Below are 23226 nucleotides of genomic sequence, written 5' to 3'. Positions count from 1 at the left end.
TGAGGATAATAAGAAAAAGAGGAGTGAGAACAATCCTCATTGTTCCAGATTGGCCACGAAGGACTTGGTATCCAGATCTGCAAGAAATGCTCACAGAAGAACCGTGGCCTCTTCCACTAAGACAGGACCTGTTGCAACAGGGGCCCTGTCTGTTCCAAGACTTACCGTGGCTGCGTTTGACGGCATGGCGGTTGAACGCCGGATCCTAGCAGAGAAAGGCATTCCGGATGAGGTCATTCCTACACTGATAAAGGCTAGGAAGGACGTGACATCTAAACATTATCACCGTATATGGCGAAAATATGATTCTTGGTGTGAGGCCAGGAATGCTCCTACGGAGGAATTCCAGCTGGGCCGTTTTCTTCACTTCCTACAGTCCGGAGTGAATTTGGGCCTAAAATTAGGCTCCATTAAGGTCCAGATTTCGGCCCTATCCATTTTCTTTCAAAGGGAGTAGGCTTCTCTACCAGAAGTTCAGACATTTGTAAAAGGAGTACTACATATTCAGCCTCCTTTTGTGCCTCCGGTGGCACCCTTGGATCTTAACGTGGTGTTAAGTTTCCTAAAGTCACACTGGTGTGAACCACTTAAAACGGTGGAGTTAAAATATCTCACGTGGAAGGTGGTCATGTTGTTAGCCTTGGCTTCGGCTAGGCATGTGTCAGAATTAGCGGCTTTGTCACATAAAAGCCCCTATCTGGTTTTCCATATGGATAGAGCAGAATTGCGGACCCGTCCACAATTTCTGCCAAAGGTGGTATCATCTTTTCATATGAACCAACCTATTGTGGTGCCTGTGGCTACACGTGACTTGGAGGATTCCGAGTTACTTGATGTAGTCAGGGCTTTGAAAATTTACGTGGCCAGGACGGCTATGGTCAGGAAAACGGAGTCGCTGTTTGTCCTGTATGCATCCAACAAGATTGGTGCTCCTGCTTCAAAGCAAACTATTGCTCGCTGGATCTGTAACACGATTCAGCAAGCGCATTCTACGGCTGGCTTGCCGTTACCAAAATCGGTCAAGGCACATTCCACTAGGAAGGTGGGCTCTTCTTGGGCGGCTGCCCGGGGGGTCTCGGCACTACAGCTGTGTCGAGCTGCTACTTGGTCGGGTTCAAACACTTTTGCAAAATTCTATAAGTTTTATACCCTGACTGAGGGGGACCTTATGTTTGCTCAATCGGTGCTGCAGAGTCATCCGCACTCTCCCGCCCGTTTGGGAGCTTTGGTATAATCCCCATGGTCCTTACGGAGTCCCCAGCATCCTCTAGGACGTTAGAGAAAATAAGATTTTACTTACCGGTAAATCTATTTCTCGTAGTCCGTAGAGGATACTGGGCGCCCGTACCAAGTGCAGACTTCGTCTGCAATACTTGTATATAGTTATTGCTTCAATAAGGGTTACGTTATTGTTGCATCGGGCATGAACTGATGCTATGTTATTTGTCATACTGTTAACTGGGTAGTATATCACAAGTTATACGGTGTGATTGGTGTGGCTGGTATGAATCTTGCCCTTGGATTAACAAAAATCCTTTCTTCGTACTGTCAGCTCCTCTGGGCACAGTTTCTCTAACTGAGGTCTGGAGGAGGGGCATAGAGGGAGGAGCCAGTGCACACCAGGAACTAAATTCTTTCTTAAAGTGCCCATGTCTCCTGCGGAGCCCGTCTATCCCCATGGTCCTTACGGAGTCCCCAGCATCCTCTACGGACTACGAGAAATAGATTTACCGGTAAGTAAAATCTTATTTTCCTGCTGAGAGGAGCTTGTAAATTGTATGTTTTATTTTTAGTATGATATGTATTATCCTTATAACTGTGTACTTGTTGCATGCGTACCTTGTCCCTCATTCCGAGTTGATCGCTCACTAGCTACTTTTTGCAGCCATGCAATCGCATAGTCGCCGCCCACGGGGGAGTGTATTTTCGCTTTGCAAGTGTGCGATCGCATGTGCAGCCGAGCGGGACGAAAAAGTTTTTTGCAGTTTTGCAGTTTCTGAGTAGGTCTGAACTTACTCAGCCCTTGCGATGACTTCAGCCTGTCCGGTCACGGAATTGACGTCAGACACCCGCCCTGCAAACGCCTGGACACGCCTGCGTTCTTCCAAACACTACCAGAAAACGGTCAGTTGACACCCCACAAACGCCTTCTTCCTGTCAGTCTCCTTGCGAACGGCTGTGCGAATGGAATCGTCGCTAGAAGCCTTGCACAGGAACGATGCTGTCTGTACCCGTACAACGCGCGTGCACATTGCGCAGTAGTAACCTGATCACTGCGCTGCGAAAATCGTCAGGGTGCGATCAACTCGGAATGAGGGCCTTTATTCGGTAAGAGTAGCAGATTCTGGTCTTGCAATCGCAGCTGGGGGCCGGCCATGGCGATCGCCCACCAACTGCTCTAATTACGATCGCACCGCAATTAGTGCGTGGTCGCAGAAACTAAGAAAGCCTCCTGCCAGCGCAGCCTGGCTGATACGGCACAAGTCCTGCCGCCATTTTTTAGATCGGATCGGCTGCGTGTGACCACACGCAGCCGCCCCGAAAACGCAACTGACATGCCCCCGTTTCCTCAGCGCCGCCCTGAAAATGCTCTGTCGCTGCCAAACACCGCCCACCCGCCCCGCAAATGCCTCTGCTTGTCAATCAAGCCGAGGCATTCGCAGTTAATGCGGCCCACCCGCATTAACTGCTCGTGCAGAACGGGAGCGGCATGTGCGCACAGCGGGCTCTTCTAAAAAAGAAAAGCTGTGAATTAGGCTCTAAATTGTTCATTTTAGGTCTATTTTAGTCCTGAGTGACCACATCACTGGCTTTCTTTATATGTATTTGCAGCCTCATGGATACTGGTTCAGCCCATATGGTATCTGCTTCCTATGGTGTCGAGCCTGAGAGGTACGGAACGCAGATGGCGATTTTGTGCATTTGGTGCATGCGCATTTACCCATTTCTGCCTACTGTATGTCCGTCCTATTCTGAGTTGGACATAACTTGGCTGGATTTGTCTTTCTGTGATATTGGGCGTTTCGGAAATGGGTGGCGACAATTCGATCACACAGAACCGCCCTGAAACGTGGGAGTGTCATGGGCCTAGCGGTGAAACGTGGGAGTGTCATGGGCCTAGCGGTGAAACGTGGGAGTGTCATGGGCCTAGCGGTGAAACGTGGGAGTGTCATGGGCCTAGCGGTGAAACGTGGGAGTGTCATGGGCCTAGCGGTGAAACGTGGGAGTGTCATGGGCCTAGCGGTGAAACGTGGGAGTGTCATGGGCCTAGCGGTGAAACGTGGGAGTGTCATGGGCCTAGCGGTCAGTGTGTACGGGAAGGACGGCCTGCTTCTCACAGATCTCCTGCACTCGCTGAACGGAATCTCACATTGGCACAAGCTAGTAAATCTGGCATTCGCGGATGCCCGCGGCAACAACCACTTTATGTGCCGCTCAGCATCAGCCGCTCTGTGTGTAGGTGGTGGGTGGACTCTCACACGAGCCCTTCGTCAGGGAACCTTAAGGCTGATAACAGAGAACAGAGGTTTGCCATGATCTGTGTAATAAGGTTAAATACAGGTACAAGTCAAACATCACAGGTTATGTCATGGTATAAGAGTTCTGAAACATGTATTTGTGAATGTTACAAGAATGTTACCTTCATGTATTGGATCATACTGCATTTTAGTGATTGTTTCATGAAAAAATATTAATAGTTTGATTCTTCACATAATGTCATTTGTACAACCAAATAAATTATATCCTGGCTGCGCCCGCATGGTGACCACCGTCATAGCAGAATCCAGTCTCTTTCATGAATTGGCACTGCAGGTACCAGAACAGAAGTGAGGTTTATAACACTGTGCAGGCCTGCAAGTCCGACTCTATGACCGGGGACTATGCGGGCTTTGACCAAAGTGAGGAGACAGACAATGTACAGGATCATGCGTCTTCTTGGGGAACAGAGAGAGGGATCCACACGGGGTGAGGGGGGTCAACCCCGTCTCTGTCACTCTACACCACGCTTCCGCGTCCCTCAACGCAGCAAGTGGGCGGCAGTTCCTTGGCAAGTCTCGGTAGCCCTTAGAAACTGGACAGTACGCCGTCTTCCGGCGATCTTGCATTAGGAAGGGGTACCTCTTCCGACCAGTTTCTTTCTCCTGGGTTGACCTTCTCCAGGAACCTTGGCTGTGCACGTCTTCGCTTTCCGAAATGTTCCCTCGTGCGGCTGTATTTATCAAACCGCTGTCTCTAGGTCTTCACTGGAAAGAAGTTGCTTGGCTTGACAAGTTTCCAAGTACGACGCAAGGTCAGAGTCTCCGGCCTCCTGGGCTTTATCACACGCAGTTCGTCCCTGAGGAGGGCGAAATGAAGATCAAGTGATTAAAGAAGGAAAGAAGTTATTTTTCCATGAAAGTGTCTACAGCAGGCATTCCCAACCACGGTCCTCAAGGCACACCAACAGTGTAGGATTTAGTGATATCCAGGCTGCAGAACAGATGGTTAAAACAAAATAACTGAGCTACTAATTAAGTCACCTGTGTTCAAGCCTGGATATCACTAAAACCTGCACTGTTAGTGTGCCTTGCGGACCGTGGTTGGGAATGTCTGGTCTACAAGAACAATGGGGGTCATTCCGAGTTGTTCGCTCGCTAGCTGTTTTTAGCAGCCGTGCAAACGCTATGCCGCCGCCCTCTGGGAGTGTATTTTAGCTTAGCAGAAGTGCGAATGAAAGGATCGCAGAGCGGCTACAAAGTCTGTTTGTGCAGTTTTAGAGTAGCTCAATACCTACTCAGCGCTTGCGATCGCTTCAGACTGTTCAGTTCCTGTTTTGACGTCACAAACACGCCTTGCGTTCGGCCAGCCACGCCTGTGTTTTTCCTGGCACGCCTGCGTTTTTTCGAACACTCCCTGAATACGGTCAGTTGACACCCAGAAACGCCCACTTCATGTCAATCACTCTGCGGCCAGCAGTGCGACTGAAAAGCTTCGCTAGACCCTGTGTGAAACTACATTGTTCGTTGTAATAGTATGTCGCGCGTGCGCATTGCGCCGCATACGCATGCGCAGAAGTGCCGTTTTTTTGCCTCATCGCAGCACAGCGAACGAATGCAGCTAGCGAACAACTCGGAATGACCACCATAGTCTCTCCTCTCACGAGCGCTCAGGCCGCACGCCAACATATTAAAAGTTTTTATCTTATGGATTGAGAAAAAAAGTCGTATTGAGGAAAGAACAATCTACAAATATAAGATCCTTGTAACTAATATAAAACCCTTATATCTGGGATGTTTTCCAGCCGCTAGCGGTTCCGTCTCTCACCCCCACACCCTTTGAAATCAGTCATGTGACTGAAGCGAGTGCGGTTTTATCCTAAAAGGACCACTAAACCTTAAACCAGTTGGGCTTATAAAGATAAGCCACTAATAACGTTGACAAATAATGTATGCAAATCTCCCAGGGGCTTATCAGAGCCGGATATATCTGATAGGAGGTAGTGATCACGGAGAAGCGCCATTTCCTCCGCACACAGCAGCCCATCCTGTCGGTGACTGAAAGGCTCGGCAGTCCGTCTCTTTAAGCCTCCTTTTACTGTAAATGGCCGATAACGTTGGACAATAGCTTGCATTCGCTAAACAGAAAATGCAGCTACAATGTGAAGTATGCAGGTTCTGAGAACTTTCACATATCTAAGCGCTAGCAGTATCGCTTGTTACACAAGACAACCTGCATTTAGAGATTAGTGATCCGTTAATCACACACACACGCACAATTAAGTGAATCAGGGGCGCAACAGAATTGCCATGCACCATAGCAAAATTTGGAGGCACTGAGAGCTCCAATGAGCCCACCGCAGAGCTAATGCCAAACCCAGACGGGTGCCTCCGTAAGAGGAAGGGCGAGCTTTGCTGGGCACCACCCATTAACCGGCGTCCTATACCCAACATGTAGGGAGATTTGTCAAAACTTGGAGAAAAAATGGAGAGAGATAAAGTACCAACCAATCAGCTCCTGTTATTTTTCAAACGCAGCCTGTAAGAAAGTTAAAAGATGACTGGTTTGTACTTTACCTCTCTCCCAGAATTGATAACTCTCCCTCCTAGTCGGCTGTGGCGGGAGTTCTGCCGCTAGAACGAGTGTAAAATCACTTGAGCACTGTTTGAGATTTAATTGTGTAATTGACATATCTCAGAGGTCTGAGCGTCTGCTAGCGGAATCAGTGACAGACTATTCTCAATGAGGCCGGACTTACCTTGGCATCCTTCTTTATCAAACAGGCTCCGGCATCCACCAGAATTTGGCAAACCTGCCGGTGGCCCTGGAAAGCAGCTTTGTGCAGCGCCGTCTCTCCTCTAGAAGACACAGGGAAGAGGGTTGTAAACGCATGGGGACAAAAATAAAAAAATTACATGTACTGAGATGCTAACCAAACCATATTATAGTACCAACTGGAAGAGACCAGCACCACTGAGGCCCCACAGACTGGCTACCCACCACCTGCCTCCTCATGGGGAGGGCTGCGTGTGCCAGCTGCCTAGCGCCATGTTTGCCCGAACTACATATGTGCAGGCTGGATGGGTGTGCTAGTAGTGTTTTACCTGTCCTGCTTAATGACCGCGTCATATAGGTGCAGCCAATTCTGAATGTCTGCAGGGAATGACAGACGTAATACTGGTAGCACCACCAGTCATCGGCGTGCACACGGTCTTCTTTAGGGCTGCGAATGGGGTAGCCACTCTCCCTCAAACAGCCACGCCCTAACGTAACCACGCCCTTAATCCGGCCAGCTCAGCTCTTCTGGGGGACGGCTTATGACGTGGAGATGCTGGATTGGATCATCCACTGCCCCTGCTGCCACGCCCCCAGCTATACGGTGTGCCCGCGCAGTACAGTCAGTGCAGCAAATTCAATTTGGGGCAGCCGCCCGCACACCCTATACACCCCTTGCACACGTCTATGCCACCAGTGTATTTCAACAATTACGTTTCAGTGGGAGGGGCCTCCTTGGGGTGACACCGTATAACTTACTTACAGAAGTGACACCGTATAACTTACGTGAGTCTATCAACCATCTCCAGTAGCTCTTCGGGTCCTGGGGGAGAGAGAGAGGAATGATAAATACAGTAGTGAGATGTTAGTAATTACAGACTCTTTGTTGCTAATGCCGCACTAATATACGGGGTGGGAAAATCAGCCGCTGGAACCATCTTGGAGCATTCGTTTAAAAAAAATTCATCTGTTTCTTCATTATGACCACTTGCCGTCGGTTCACGGAAGAAGCAGAAGAAAAATAATTGAATACTAAATTTTATGTAATTAATGTCATCGCTAATAAATCACTGACATCAATTTAGTGTTTACTAAGAGAGAAAAAACCTGTGCGCTATAAGGAGTAATACACACTGGCAATGGTTACAGCTATGAGACGTTACTGCAGAGACCTGCCGCGTGCTTATTATATAGTCCTGTTCCGTGATTTATCACATACATATAATTTACAGTAGTAGGGAGCGCATATCCCATGTAGGGAAGCAGAAGGTTTAAGCTGTCGCAGCACCTGTGAATGTCAGAATGACGGAGATGGCAGGACGGATATTTGTGGGGGGAAATAATGAGGCGCCCTAAGACTTGTGATGATTTGTGTGACATGAATAATGAATTGATGGCTGGAGCTCTAGAAGGGGGCTTCCACGCTCTTTTATAATGTAAATTCAGGCAACAAAAGAGCCCGTCGGATGCCGCTGTTTCTGGAGACGTGCCCTCCGTAATTGCTGACATTGATCTACCCCAGGGAATGCCACCAAGTATGACGAGACTGAAGGCCTCACAGAGGGGGAAAAGGCAAAGTCTAGCATTGCAGGTAGCGGTTCCATGGCATGCAAAGAGGGGGCACATCATAGGAGCTTCGTGGCTGATGTTACAGCACTGGCTGGGGCCTACTTACATTCTCTTCCCCTCTAGGACATTCTTTCCCGCACAATGCCATACTCCCCCCTCTTATCCTGAAGGCCACATCTCTGTATGGTTCCAACCCGTACTGCAGTCCTGCAGTGTAGGAGAAATACACTACAACAAGTCAGCTACGGTTACATGTTTAGAATATGGTAGCAATGAGCCACCCCGGTCGGCCCTGCCGGCTAGGTTCGGGCGTAACTGGCCCTTCCATAAATCCAGGCCTTCTAGGAGACCGGACCCACGGCACGAGAGCCAGACACAGCAGCCGGATATCGATCTGACTTCTGTTCTCTTCCGAAAATGAAAAGATGTCTCTGAATTATTTATGTGATAACGGGAAATTATATTCCTGAAATAACCTGCGCTGCTGTGAAATGGGGGTTGTCTTACGTCAACCTGTGTGCAGAAATGGAGTTTTGTAGCCATCCGTCTGCCAGCAACCATTCGAACTGTAAGCTCTTAGGGTCAGGGATCTCATTATTCATCTTTCCATTCATTTGTTACTTCCTTTTTTCCTTTTGTGTTTCTTCCAGTTTGGTAAGGTGCTGCATACACTGTGTGATGCCATGTAATATGCTTATTACACATATGATAGCACATACATTATGACAGCACATCAGTAACCTACCGTATTACTCTGTAACAGAGCCGGCCCTCACCAATATGATGCCCTAGGCAAGATTTTGGCTGGTGCCCCCTTGCACAGACGCTGGTTCCGCCTCTCACCCTGCACCCCTTTCCCAGCACCATCACCCCTCACCCATAGCAGTCCTCATTTTGGTGCTCCTACCCTCTATATTTTAAATAGGAACAGTGTGCACATTCAGTGCGCAGCCCAAAATGGGGCGTGTTCTTGCTGGGAAGGGGCATGGCCACACTATAATACCCCCAGTTCAAATTATGCCACACAGTACTGCAACTTTATTCCCATTATATCATACAATAGTGTCTCTTATTCACATAACATCACACAGTAGTACCACGTTACTCCTCACAGTAGTGCCCCTTATTCACATTACACCACACCATATTGCTCTTTATTCACATTAGACCACACAGTAGTGCCCTTTCTATACGTTACGCCACAAAGTACTGTAGTTCGTATGCAGATAGGCCCGAAGTCACACACAGAATATAGGCATGCTGCATATCATTTTAATCAGCAGAAGCTGCTTGTGCACCAAGGCATTCCAAATGCCCTAGGCATTTGCCTAGTTTGCCTATGCCTAGGGCCGGCTCTGCTCTGTAATGACACTCATGGAACCTATATATCAGATTCACTGCATATAAGGGGCGGATTGGGACACTGGGATACCGGGAAGGATTGCCGCCGGTCCGGTCCCATCACCTATATGCCGGGCCGGCTTACCCTGGCAGGGAGGGTGGGCCGGCCCGGGCTGATTGATGCGTCTCCCTGACCCATTGCAGCACTTCTAGGATTTGCAATCCACATTGTGGAACACAAACCAGAAGTTGTCATTAGCTCGCGGCTAGTGGGCAGTGCCATTAGCCAGGAGCAGTGGCATCGTCAGACTTTGCCTCTGCTCATCGCCCTCTGCTGACTCGCTGAGTGCTTTCTCACTGCAGGTCTAGTGAGTGTGAGCGAGGACATATATATATTTTTAGTGATATAGAGACAGGTTTCCTGTAGCTGTAGTCCCCTTACTGCCATACACAGTTATAGGCCAAGCATCCGGCGGATCTGCCATATTGTGCCGTATACCTGCCGGGATAGCCTCGGCCCGTCACTGCCGCAGCCCAGGTAGCCTGATGATCTGTCCTACATCTGACATTCAGATGTGATTGTTGGGGCTACTAAAGTGGCCACTGTTCCCCTTCATCTTACACCAGTGAGTGTCATAGTTTTCTAAGAAGAAATATTTTCCATTCTGTTATCGGCCATGTTGGCAAAATGTGATCGCATGAAGGTAATGCACATTATTAGGACACAGAATGATTGGTGTGATCCAGTGCCCCCCCCCCTTCCCAGGGACATACACTATACACTTTACCCCCTCCCCCCGTTCCCGCAGCATGGACAACCACTGCATGCCCTAGCCCACCAGACCCTAAGACATACAGCACACCCCACAGCCTGTGGATCAGCACTAACCACACTGCCCCCCTGCCTCTGGTACATACTGTACACTACCCACCTTACCCCCAACCCAAAGGATATACACTATCTGCCCCCCACCCCAGGGGACATAAATCACCTGGCTTGCCCCCCAGCCTCCCTATGCAGTCGACAAGGCAATAGGGAGCAGCACATGTGTTGGTACTGTTGCCAGCCTTGACACCTCAGTGATAACAATAAACTACAGCTCCCGACGGCGCTTGTGCTAAACAGACAAATACGCTCTGGGCAGAGACAAGCATGTCAGCCAGTGGTATAGTGTAGTACACCCTGGTATAGAGCTGGGTAGGTCAGTGTAGTACACAGTGGTATAGTGTAGTACACCCTGGTATAGAGCTGGGTAGGTCAGTGTAGTACACAGTGGCACAGTGTAGTACACCATGGTATAGAGCTGGGTAGGTCAGTGTAGTACACAGTGGTATGGTGTAGTACACCCTGGTATAGAGCTGGGTAGGTCAGTGTAGTACACAGTGGTATAGGGTAGTACACCCTGGTATAGAGCTGGGTAGGTCAGTGTAGTACACAGTGGTATAGTGTAGTACACCATGGTATAGAGCTGGGTAGGTCAGTGTAGTACACAGTGGTATAGTGTAGTACACCCTGGTATAGAGCTGGGTAGGTCAGTGTAGTACACAGTGGTATGGTGTAGTACACCCTGGTATAGAGCTGGGTAGGTCAGTGTAGTACACAGTGGTATGGTGTAGTACACCCTGGTATAGAGCTGGGTAGGTCAGTGTAGTACACAGTGGTATAGTGTAGTACACCCTGGTATAGAGCTGGGTAGGTCAGTGTAGTACACAGTGGTATGGTGTAGTACACCCTGGTATAGAGTTGGGTAGGTCAGTGTAGTACACAGTGGTATGGTGTAGTACACCCTGGTATAGAGCTGGGTAGGTCAGTGTAGTACACAGTGGTATGGTGTAGTACACCCTGGTATAGAGTTGGGTAGGTCAGTGTAGTACACAGTGGTACGGTGTAGTACACCCTGGTATAGAGCTGGGTAGGTCAGTGTAGTACACAGTGGTATAGTGTAGTACACCCTGGTATAGAGCTGGGTAGGTCAGTGTAGTACACAGTGGTATAGTGTAGTACACCCTGGTATAGAGTTGGGTAGGTCAGTGTAGTACACAGTGGTATGGTGTAGTACACCCTGGTATAGAGCTGGGTAGGTCAGTGTAGTACACAGTGGTATGGTGTAGTACACCCTGGTATAGAGTTGGGTAGGTCAGTGTAGTACACAGTGGTACGGTGTAGTACACCCTAGTATAGAGCTGGGTAGGTCAGTGTAGTACACAGTGGTATAGTGTAGTACACCCTGGTATAGAGCTGGGTAGGTCAGTGTAGTACACAGTGGTATAGTGTAGTACACCCTGGTATAGAGTTGGGTAGGTCAGTGTAGTACACAGTGGTATGGTGTAGTACACCCTGGTATAGAGCTGGGTAGGTCAGTGTAGTACACAGTGGTATGGTGTAGTACATCCTGGTATAGAGCTGGTTAGGTCAGTGTAGTACACAGTGGTATGGTGTAGTACACCCTGGTATAGAGCTGGGTAGGTCAGTGTAGTACACAGTGGTATAGGGTAGTACACCCTGGTATAGAGCTGGGTAGGTCAGTGTAGTACACAGTGGTATAGTGTAGTACATCCTGGTATAGAGCTGGGTAGGTCAGTGTAGTACACAGTGGTATGGTGTAGTACACCCTGGTATAGAGCTGGGTAGGTCAGTGTAGTACACAGTGGTATAGGGTAGTACACCCTGGTATAGAGCTGGGTAGGTCAGTGTAGTACACAGTGGTATAGTGTAGTACACCCTGGTATAGAGCTGGGTAGGTCAGTGTAGTACACAGTGGTATGGTGTAGTACATCCTGGTATAGAGCTGGGTAGGTCAGTGTAGTACACAGTGGTATAGTGTAGTACACCCTGGTATAGAGCTGGGTAGGTCAGTGTAGTACACAGTGGTATAGTGTAGTACACCCTGGTATAGAGCTGGGTAGGTCAGTGTAGTACACAGTGTCACAGTGTAGTACACCATGGTATAGAGCTGGGTAGGTCAGTGTAGTACACAGTGGTATGGTGTAGTACACCATGGTATAGAGCTGGGTAGGTCAGTGTAGTACACAGTGGTATAGTGTAGTACACCCTGGTATAGAGCTGGGTAGGTCAGTGTAGTACACAGTGGTATGGTGTAGTACACCCTGGTATAGAGCTGGGTAGGTCAGTGTAGTACACAGTGGTATAGGGTAGTACACCCTGGTATAGAGCTGGGTAGGTCAGTGTAGTACACAGTGGTATAGGGTAGTACACCCTGGTATAGAGCTGGGTAGGTCAGTGTAGTACACAGTGGTATAGTGTAGTACATCCTGGTATAGAGCTGGGTAGGTCAGTGTAGTACACAGTGGTATAGGGTAGTACACCCTGGTATAGAGCTGGGTAGGTCAGTGTAGTACACAGTGGTATAGGGTAGTACACCCTGGTATAGAGCTGGGTAGGTCAGTGTAGTACACAGTGGTATAGTGTAGTACACCCTGGTATAGAGCTGGGTAGGTCAGTGTAGTACACAGTGGTATGGTGTAGTACACCCTGGTATAGAGCTGGGTAGGTCAGTGTAGTACACAGTGGTATAGTGTAGTACACCCTGGTATAGAGCTGGGTAGGTCAGTGTAGTACACAGTGGTATAGTGTAGTACACCCTGGTATAGAGCTGGGTAGGTCAGTGTAGTACACAGTGGTATGGTGTAGTACACCCTGGTATAGAGCTGGGTAGGTCAGTGTAGTACACAGTGGTATAGGGTAGTACACCCTGGTATAGAGCTGGGTAGGTCAGTGTAGTACACAGTGGTATAGTGTAGTACACCCTGGTATAGAGCTGGGTAGGTCAGTGTAGTACACAGTGGTATAGGGTAGTACACCCTGGTATAGAGCTGGGTAGGTCAGTGTAGTACACAGTGGTATGGTGTAGTACACCCTGGTATAGAGCTGGGTAGGTCAGTGTAGTACACAGTGGTATGGTGTAGTACACCCTGGTATAGAGCTGGGTAGGTCAGTGTAGTACACAGTGGTATAGTGTAGTACACCCTGGTATAGAGCTGGGAAGGTCAGTGTAGTACACAGTGGTATAGTGTAGTACACCCTGGTATAGAGCTGGGTAGGTCAGTGTAGTACACAGTGGTATGGTGTAGTACACCCTGGTATAGAGCTGGGTAGGTCAGTGTAGTACACAGTGGTATAGTGTAGTACACCCTGGTATAGAGCTGGGTAGGTCAGTGTAGTACACAGTGGTATGGTGTAGTACATCCTGGTATAGAGCTGGGTAGGTCAGTGTAGTACACAGTGGTATAGTGTAGTACACCCTGGTATAGAGCTGGGTAGGTCAGTGTAGTACACAGTGGTATAGTGTAGTACACCCTGGTATAGAGCTGGGTAGGTCAGTGTAGTACACAGTGGTATAGTGTAGTACACCCTGGTATAGAGCTGGGTAGGTCAGTGTAGTACACAGTGGTATAGTGTAGTACACCCTGGTATAGAGCTGGGTAGGTCAGTGTAGTACACAGTGGTATAGTGTAGTACACCCTGGTATAGAGCTGGGTAGGTCAGTGTAGTACACAGTGGCACGGTGTAGTACACCATGGTATAGAGCTGGTTAGGTCAGTGTAGTACACAGTGGTATGGTGTAGTACACCCTGGTATAGAGCTGGGTAGGTCAGTGTAGTACACAGTGGCACAGTGTAGTACACCATGGTATAGAGCTGGGTAGGTCAGTGTAGTACACAGTGGTATGGTGTAGTACACCATGGTATAGAGCTGGGTAGGTCAGTGTAGTACACAGTGGTATGGTGTAGTACACCATGGTATAGAGCTGGGTAGGTCAGTGTAGTACACAGTGGTATGGTGTAGTACACCATGGTATAGAGCTGGGTAGGTCAGTGTAGTACACAGTGGTATGGTGTAGTACACCATGGTATAGAGCTGGGTAGGCCAGTGTAGTACACAGTGGCACAGTGTAGTACACCCTGGTATAGAGCTGGGTAGGTCAGTGTAGTACACAGTGGTATAGTGTAGTACACCCTGGTATAGAGCTGGGTAGGTCAGTGTAGTACACAGTGGCACGGTGTAGTACACCATGGTATAGAGCTGGTTAGGTCAGTGTAGTACACAGTGGTATGGTGTAGTACACCCTGGTATAGAGCTGGGTAGGTCAGTGTAGTACACAGTGGTATGGTGTAGTACACCCTGGTATAGAGCTGGGTAGGTCAGTGTAGTACACAGTGGTATGGTGTAGTACATCCTGGTATAGAGCTGGGTAGGTCAGTGTAGTACACAGTGGTATAGTGTAGTACACCCTGGTATAGAGCTGGGTAGGTCAGTGTAGTACACAGTGGTATGGTGTAGTACACCCTGGTATAGAGCTGGGTAGGTCAGTGTAGTACACAGTGGTATAGTGTAGTACACCCTGGTATAGAGCTGGGTAGGTCAGTGTAGTACACAGTGGTATAGTGTAGTACACCCTGGTATAGAGCTGGGTAGGTCAGTGTAGTACACAGTGGCACGGTGTAGTACACCATGGTATAGAGCTGGTTAGGTCAGTGTAGTACACAGTGGTATGGTGTAGTACACCCTGGTATAGAGCTGGGTAGGTCAGTGTAGTACACAGTGGCACAGTGTAGTACACCATGGTATAGAGCTGGGTAGGTCAGTGTAGTACACAGTGGTATGGTGTAGTACACCATGGTATAGAGCTGGGTAGGTCAGTGTAGTACACAGTGGTATGGTGTAGTACACCATGGTATAGAGCTGGGTAGGTCAGTGTAGTACACAGTGGTATGGTGTAGTACACCATGGTATAGAGCTGGGTAGGTCAGTGTAGTACACAGTGGTATGGTGTAGTACACCATGGTATAGAGCTGGGTAGGCCAGTGTAGTACACAGTGGCACAGTGTAGTACACCCTGGTATAGAGCTGGGTAGGTCAGTGTAGTACACAGTGGTATAGTGTAGTACACCCTGGTATAGAGCTGGGTAGGTCAGTGTAGTACACAGTGGTATAGTGTAGTACACCCTGGTATAGAGCTGGGTAGGTCAGTGTAGTACACAGTGGTATAGTGTAGTACACCCTGGTATAGAGCTGGGTAGGTCAGTGTAGTACACAGTGGCACGGTGTAGTACACCATGGTATAGAGCTGGTTAGGTCAGTGTAGTACACAGTGGTATGGTGTAGTACACCCTGGTATAGAGCTGGGTAGGTCAGTGTAGTACACAGTGGCACAGTGTAGTACACCATGGTATAGAGCTGGGTAGGTCAGTGTAGTACACAGTGGTATGGTGTAGTACACCATGGTATAGAGCTGGGTAGGTCAGTGTAGTACACAGTGGTATGGTGTAGTACATCATGGTATAGAGCTGGGTAGGTCAGTGTAGTACACAGTGGTATGGTGTAGTACACCCTGGTATAGGGCTGAGCAGGCCAGTGTATACAGTAATACATGTGTGATTTACACACAGATTTTCTGCAAATGATCTTCCATAAGGAATATGTTGTAATAAATATGACACCGATCCCACAGAGGGTCATCACCCACCCACATCCCGGGCACTGTAACCCGGGCATCGCCACTCATCCGTCCCAAATCCCCCATCTACAGCTCATACAAGCAGTGAAGAAGCTTTAGAGAAGATGCCATTACCCGACCGTCACTCAGGGCCCAGCGGGTGCTCAGGGAAGGAAAAAAGGAGACAAACAACAGCCGCGCCGTGAAAGGAGGACAGAGGGGGAGAAAGCAGCGGGGAGGACGGAGCACAAAGGCTGAGCGCAGAGAGGCGGCAGGGAAAATCCAGGCCAGAAAAGAGGGGACTGCTGTGAGGACTGTGAAAAGATGGCAGCGCTGGGACAGGGAGCTGAGGTCACGGCCAGGGTGGGAGCGCGTTAACTCTCTCACTCCCACGTTACAAGAATCTTTTCTTTTAAAACCTCCTTGTTCTATAGTTCTGCACCCTGGCAGCGCCGCTAACGCTTACCACACGTACCCTAAAATCTTCACGGAGGATGATCTTCAGCTCAATGACCTGTACAGCGAGGGGTGACTGGAATCCCTATAAGTTCTGTACACCTAACGGTTGATGCAGAGCCTGTCTGCAGAGCGTATCTTACATGTTTTCGCACTGTGCATGCTGCGGAACTGTGCGCACTCCAAATGCCAAGTTGTACGCTTTTCATTAACATCTACACTTACGATCAAGGGGGTCTATTCATGAAGCAGTGAAAAGTGTGGAGAAGTGAGCCATTGGAGAAGTTGCCCATGACAACCAATCAGCTGCTCCGTACAATTGCATAGTATTCAAATTACAAATGTTACTTCAATGCTGATTGGTCGCCATGGGCAACTTCTCCACTGGCTCACTTCTCCACACTTTTCACTGCTTCATAAATAGACCCCCAAAGCTGAAGGGAGGGGTATGCGAGCAGGGCCGTCGCCCAGGCACCTGGGGGGCGGGACCACTCCTGCCCCGCGGGTCCGCATCTAGCTAGCAGCTGCGTGTGACATTCCCGCAAGGTGTAGAGTCGCACACGCGCACTGTGGCTGGTGCGCGCAGGCAGACCCTCCGAATACAGCTGCTGTGTACAGACCGCGTGGCTGCGTTCTGCTCTGAATAGCCCCCTATGTGCGTTCCCGCGCAATTGCTGCATCTCCCATGGGAAGTACCGCAAACACTGGCCAGCGGCAGCTCCGTCGGCAGGTCAGTCAGTAACGGCTGAGTAAGAGTTTCCGCTCACCGTGCTCTAGGATGTAAGCCACTATGTCTGTGTGTCCTGCCATGGAAGCCAGGTGCAGTAACGAGCAGCGCTCTGGTCCCTGGATCCGCAGACTTGCGCCTTGCTTGCAGGACTCGGTGACCTGGGGGGAAAGGGAGCGAGAGACTGAGCAATAGAGAAGCGTAACCCGCTACATGTGTAGCAGGGAGCAGCGCAGTAATGTAATACAGTATAGTACATTCAGATACAACTATACAATACCCAAAGCCAAGAAGTAAAGGCACATCAAAGCCATGAGACACAAACATATTCTTATTGTTACGTTTCGCAGACAGAGGGGTCTAATTATGAAGCAGTGATAAGAGTGGAGAAGTGAGCCAGTGGAGAAGTTGCCCATGGCAACCAATCAGTGTTGAGGCAACATTTATAAAGTACATTCAGAAAAGCAGCTGATTGGTTGCCATAGACAACATCTCCACTGGCTCACTTCTCCGCTCTTTTCACTGCTTCATGAATAGACCCCTAATTCTTGTACATCCTACAAATATGCAGGAAAGCAGCAGTGTTTTGCCGCCATTCGTCCTGCCCCCCCCCCCCCCCCCCCACACACACACACACACACACACACACACACACACACACACACACACACACACACACACACACACACACACACACACACACACACACACACACACACACACACACACGTCACTGGTAGGGCACCACATCAATGACAAGTGATCTGGTGAACACAATAAAATTGACGTTCATCAATCAAAGTACATTATGAGAAGCCGGGAAGAACCCAGGACGCGGAATTCTCCGCTGGACACGACAATGGCTGGAACTGCAAGTTTGATAACTAGGACACTGAGAGCCTCGTTTATATCGCCTCTGCAATTACAGGAGGCTGACCGCCTCCCAGGATAACCGTCTACTGGGAACAACAGGCTACAAATGTGCAGGGGAGACTTCTGCCAGCCCCCCAATCAAATTACAGCCGGAGGACCACTCGTTTCTCTTATTATGCTCCTGTGCCACACAGCGGACACATTGAATAGATGGAGTCAATACTATGTAGTCTGGTTACATTGCAGAATTGCATTGATCGGGTTGTATCATTTAGGGATTGGGACCAGGGGGCTGTGATATTTGTTATAAAACATCGGTGTAGCCCGTTATACAATAGCTGTCATCTTTTAATGTTATAGATCTGCACAAGACTTTGGTTAAAGACAACGGGTTTTATTCAGAGAGCTACGGCTACCGGATGATGGCGATGGCAATGCAGCACTTGATCTGCAATGCTGGCAGTGGGTGTCTTTTGCCTTCAGGCAAATGCCATTATTTAGCTGACTACACATATGGTGGCCACACAGATACAGACGTGGGTCACATAATACATATCATTTTTTATAAAACGGCCTACCCAAGCGCAGCGTGTATTCCTCCTACCCAACACTATGAAATATTACATCTGGGCAGATGGAAAATCAAATACTGTAAGATGAAGTCTGTGCAATTCTGTCTTTCACTTGTGTGGTGGAATTGCTCACAGATCTGATTGGAGTGCAATCATTTAGCTTCTCTGGACTGCAACATGTGAGGCCTGCATACAGATATACAGTACCAGAGATTGCTTGCACCACTGATACACTGATAACGTATAACAGGTCAATTCCGAACTTAACAAGGCTCCGTGGGTGCGGCCATCTTGCCCTCTATTACCCCTGTGCCAGTGGCAGGCATTATTCTGTTATTCCCAGGCCGTTTGTACAGTCCTGATACATACTGTATATGCAATGTCTGTTTCTTTTGGTGCCAGAAGAGCGAATGACACTAATATTGCAATGCACGCAGTCAGATGCATTTTATTTACCTATTAATGTCAGGGAGAAATATCTGAAGACAGACAGGTAGGTGTTAGTGGCCAAACTGGACACTTGTAAGGAGCCAGAGAGCTCTACTAAACCCCTAATCAGGGCGGTAAATATGGATATGGTCAGGAAATGAATCACTAATGGTAACTGTCACTGTCCTTTGTTGTGGGAATACTGCACATCCGTGAATGTCAGGTCTCCTGCCTTTATTCTTAAGTACTTAAGATATAGATTTTGCCCTTGTGCTGTTATTGCATACTAATCGTATGTTTCCTTACACTGTGGCTATATGTATAGCTGAAAAACAACCGTCACTAATAACCAATACATTGTCAGCTACTTAATGACTTTCCTCAGTGACCTCATTAATTATGTGATTTCTCCCACCCTCCCGGGATAGTAGACCAATCACTGGTGAAGTGGCCAATCCGGGAGCAGGATTCCGTGTTGTGCGCCAAATTGCGTTATCATGGCTACACTGCTACAAATTGCGTCACTATACAGCAGGACGCGGGGCTGCGATGGTGCAATTTGTGATGCCAAGCAAACCCCCTTCCCTCCTTCCGCACCTCCAACATCCAGCATACTGCTAGAGATCCCAGGGGGAAGCAGTCTGAAATCTGGCAGGTATGTACTAACAGTCATCAATAGTGATGATGTCGTGTAAGTGTTTTTCCAGCCTGCACAGACCACAACACAAACAGTGACACACAATACTGCAGACTCGCCTACTACTAAAAAAGCATTTAATTGAGATTGTCAAAGCAAGGCCGGCCAGCTCTAGGAAGAGTCCTGGTGGTTCTGAACTTCTTCATGCTTTTCTTTGACTTCATGCTTGGTTTGTGCTCAGACAAGCACTGTCACGTGTGGGACCTTATATAGACAGGTGTGTGCCTGTGGAAACAGGATGCACCTGAGCTCAATTTTGAGCTTCATGGCAAAGGCTGTGAAAACTTATGTACATGTGATTTCTTAGTTTTTTATTTTTAATAAAAATGCAAAAAATAAGATTTTAAGCCTACCGGTAAATCTTTTTCTCCTAGTCCGTAGAGGATGCTGGGGACTCCGTAAGGACCATGGGGTATAGACGGGCTCCGCAGGAGACATGGGCACTCTAAAAACTTTAGATGGGTGAGCACTGGCTCCTCCCTCTATGCCCCTCCTCCAGACCTCAGTTAAAGAACTGTGCCCAGAGGAGATGGACAGTACGAGGAAAGGATTTTTGTTAATCTAAGGGCGAGATACATACCAGCCCACACCATCCATACCGTATAACATGGAACATACGCAACCAGTTAACAGTATGAACAAAACAGCATCAGCCCAAGACTGATCTCAACTGTAACATAACCCTTATGTAAGCAATAACTATATACAAGCCTTGCAGAAATATGTCCGCACTGGGATGGTCGCCCAGCATCCTCTACGGACTAGGAGAAAAAGATTTACCGGTAGGTTTAAAATCTTATTTTCTCTTACGTCCTAGAGGATGCTGGGGACTCCGTAAGGATCATGGGGATTATACCAAAGCTCCAGACCCGGCGGGAGAGTGCGGATGACTCTGCAGCACCGAATGAGCAAACGCGAGGTCCTCATCAGCCAGGGTATCAAACTTGTAGAATTTTGCAAAAGTGTTTGAACCCGACCAAGTAGCTGCTCGGCAAAGCTGTAAAGCCGAGATGCCCCGGGCAGCCGCCCAAGAAGAGCCCACCTTCCTAGTGGAATGGGCCTTTACCGAATTTGGTAACGGCAATCCAGCCGTAGAATGAGCCTGCTGAATCGTGTTACAGATCCAGCGAGCAATAGTCTGCTTAGAAGCAGGAGCGCCAACCTTGTTGGCTGCATACAGGACAAACAGTGCCTCCGTTTTCCTAATCCGAGCCGTCCTGGCTACGTAAATTTTTAAGGCCCTGACTACATCAAGGGACTTGGAATCCTCCAAGTCTCCCGAAGCCACAGGCACCACAATAGGTTGGTTCATATGAAACGATGAAACCACCTTAGGCAAAAATTGAGGACGAGTCCTCAACTCTGCTCTATCCACATGGAAAATCAGATAGGGGCTTTTGTGAGACAAAGCCGCCAATTCGGACACCCGCCTTGTAGATGCCAAGGCCAGCAACATGACCACTTTCCAAGTGAGAAATTTTAATTCAACCGTTTGAAGAGGTGCAAACCAGTGAGATTTTAGGAACCGTAACACCACGTTAAGGTCCCATGGTGCCACTGGGGGCACAAAAGGAGGCTGGATGTGCAGCACTCCCTTCACAAAAGTCTGGACTTCTGGGAGAGAAGCCAATTCCTTCTGAAAGAAAATAGATAGGGCCGAAATCTGTACCTTAATGGAGCCTAACTTCCTTCCCATATCCACTCCTGTCTGTAGAAAGTGGAGAAAACGGCCCAGATGGAAATCTTCCGTAGGAGCATTCTTGGCTTCACACCAAGATACATACTTCCTCCAGATACGGTGATAGTGTTTCGCCGTCACCTCCTTCCTAGCCTTTATCAGAGTAGGGATGACTTCCTCCGGAATACCTTTCCCAGCTAGGATTCGGTGTTCAACCGCCATGCCATCAAAAATAACCGCGGTAAGTCTTGGAACACGCATGGCCCCTGCTGCAACAGGTCCTCCCTGAGAGGAAGAGGCCACGGATCTTCTGTGAGCATTTCCTGAAGATCTGAATACCAGGCCCTTCGAGGCCAAGCTGGAACAATGAGTATTGTCTGCACTCTTTTTCGTCTTATGATTCTCAATATTTTTGAGATGAGAGTAAGAGGAGGGAACCCATAGACCGACTGAAACACCCATGGTGTCACCAGGGCGTCTACCGCTACTGCCTGAGGGTCCCTTGACCTGGCACAATACCTCCGAAGCTTCTTGTTGAGGCGTGACACCATCATGTCTATTTGAGGAAGTCCCCAATGACTTGTTATCTCTGCAAAAACTTCTTGATGAAGTCCCCACTCTCCTGGATGGAGATCGTGTCTGCTGAGGAAGTCTGCTTCCCAGTTGTCCACTCCCGGAATGAAGACTGCTTACAGAGTGCTTACGTGATTTTCCGCCCAGCGAAGAATCCTGGTGGCTTCCGCCATTGCCACTCTGCTCCTTGTCCCGCCTTGGCGGTTCACATGAGCCACGGCTGTGACGTTGTCTGATTGAATCAGAACCGGTAGGTCGCGAAGAAGATTCTCCGTTTGTCGTAGGCCGTTGTATATGGCCCTCAATTCCAGTACGTTGATGTGTAGACAAGCCTCCTGGCTTGACCATAGTCCCTGAAAATGTCTTCCTTGTGTGACTGCTCCCCATCCTCGGAGGTTCGCGTCCGTGGTCACCAGAACCCAGTCTTGAATGCCGAACCTACGACCCTCTAGAAGGTGAGCACTCTGCAGCCACCACAGGAGAGACACCCTGGCCCTGGGGGACAGGCTTATTTTCTGATGTATTTGAAGATGGGACCCGGACCACTTGTCCAGAAGGTCCCACTGAAATGTCCTCGCATGGAACCTGCCGAAGGGGATGGCCTTGTAGGCTGCCAGCATTTTTCCCAGAACTCGAGTGCAGTGATGAACTGACACTCTTTTTGGTTTTAGCAGGTCTCTGACCATATTCTGGAGTTCCTTGGCTTTTTCCATTGGAAGAAAAACCCTCTTCTGTTTCGTGTCCAGACTCATGTCTAAGAATGATAGCCGAGTCGTTGGAATCAACTGTGACTTTGGTAGATTTAGAATTCAACCGTGCTGCTGCAGCACTCTCAGGGAGAGCAACACACTTTTCAGCAATTGATCTCTCGATCTCGCTTTTATCAGGAGATCGTCCAAGTACAGGAATAATTGTGACTCCCTGCCTGCGCAGGAGCACCATCATTTCCGCCATTACCTTGGTGAAAATCCTTGGGGCCGTGGAAAGCCCAAACGGCAACGTCTGAAACTGGTAATGACAGCCCTGTACAGCGAATCTCAGGTACGCCTGATGAGGAGGATATATGGGGACGTGAAGGTATGCATCCTTTATGTCTAGTGACACCATAAAATCAACCCCTTCCAGGCTGGAAATCACTGCCCGGAGCGATTCCATCTTGAACTTGAACTTTTTCAAGTACAGGTTCAGGGATTTTAGATTCAGAATGGGTCTGACCGAGCCATCCGGCTTCGGGACCACAAACAGGGTTGAATAATACCCTTTCCCCTGTTGGACTAGGGGAACCTTGATAATCACTTGCTGTTGACACAGCTTTTGAACTGCAGCTAAAACTATTTTCCTCTCTGGGGGAGAAGCTGGCAAAGCTGAATTGAAAAATCGGCGAGGAGGCACCTCTTCGAATTCCAGTTTGTAGCCTTGGGATACAATTTCCATCGCCCAAGGATCCACGTCTGACAGAACCCAGACCTGGCTGAAGAGTCGAAGAGGCGCCCCCACCGGTGCAGACTCCCTCAGTGGAGCCCCCGCGTCATGCGGTGGATTTAGTAGAAGCCGGGGAGGACTTCTGTTCCTGGGAACTAGCCGTAGCCGGCATTCTTTTC

At 48.8% G+C, this 23226-nt stretch overlaps 1 protein-coding gene across 13 annotated transcripts in view; it reads right to left on the bottom strand.

Annotated features, from left to right (window-relative positions):
• Positions 1 to 3527: 3527 nt before the first annotated feature.
• The window catches only part of DGKI (diacylglycerol kinase iota), a 439065-nt gene continuing 419366 nt past the window's right edge, over positions 3528 to 23226 (bottom strand). For all 13 annotated transcript variants that reach the window (XM_063928993.1, XM_063928994.1, XM_063928996.1 and 10 more), the window contains 4 exons: positions 16844 to 16964; positions 7039 to 7075; positions 6236 to 6335; positions 3528 to 4336 (listed from right to left, as the gene is read on the bottom strand). In XM_063928993.1, the coding sequence (XP_063785063.1) occupies positions 4220 to 4336; positions 6236 to 6335; positions 7039 to 7075; positions 16844 to 16964 (375 nt within the window). In that variant the 3' untranslated portion in view covers positions 3528 to 4219. The remainder of the gene's footprint in view (positions 4337 to 6235; positions 6336 to 7038; positions 7076 to 16843; positions 16965 to 23226) is intronic.

This window comes from Pseudophryne corroboree, chromosome 6 (assembly GCF_028390025.1).
Source record: "Pseudophryne corroboree isolate aPseCor3 chromosome 6, aPseCor3.hap2, whole genome shotgun sequence".
Classification (NCBI taxonomy): Eukaryota; Metazoa; Chordata; class Amphibia; order Anura; family Myobatrachidae; genus Pseudophryne; species Pseudophryne corroboree.
The sequence above is the reverse complement of the archived record's forward strand: the minus strand, read 5'-3'. Positions and strand labels throughout refer to the sequence as shown.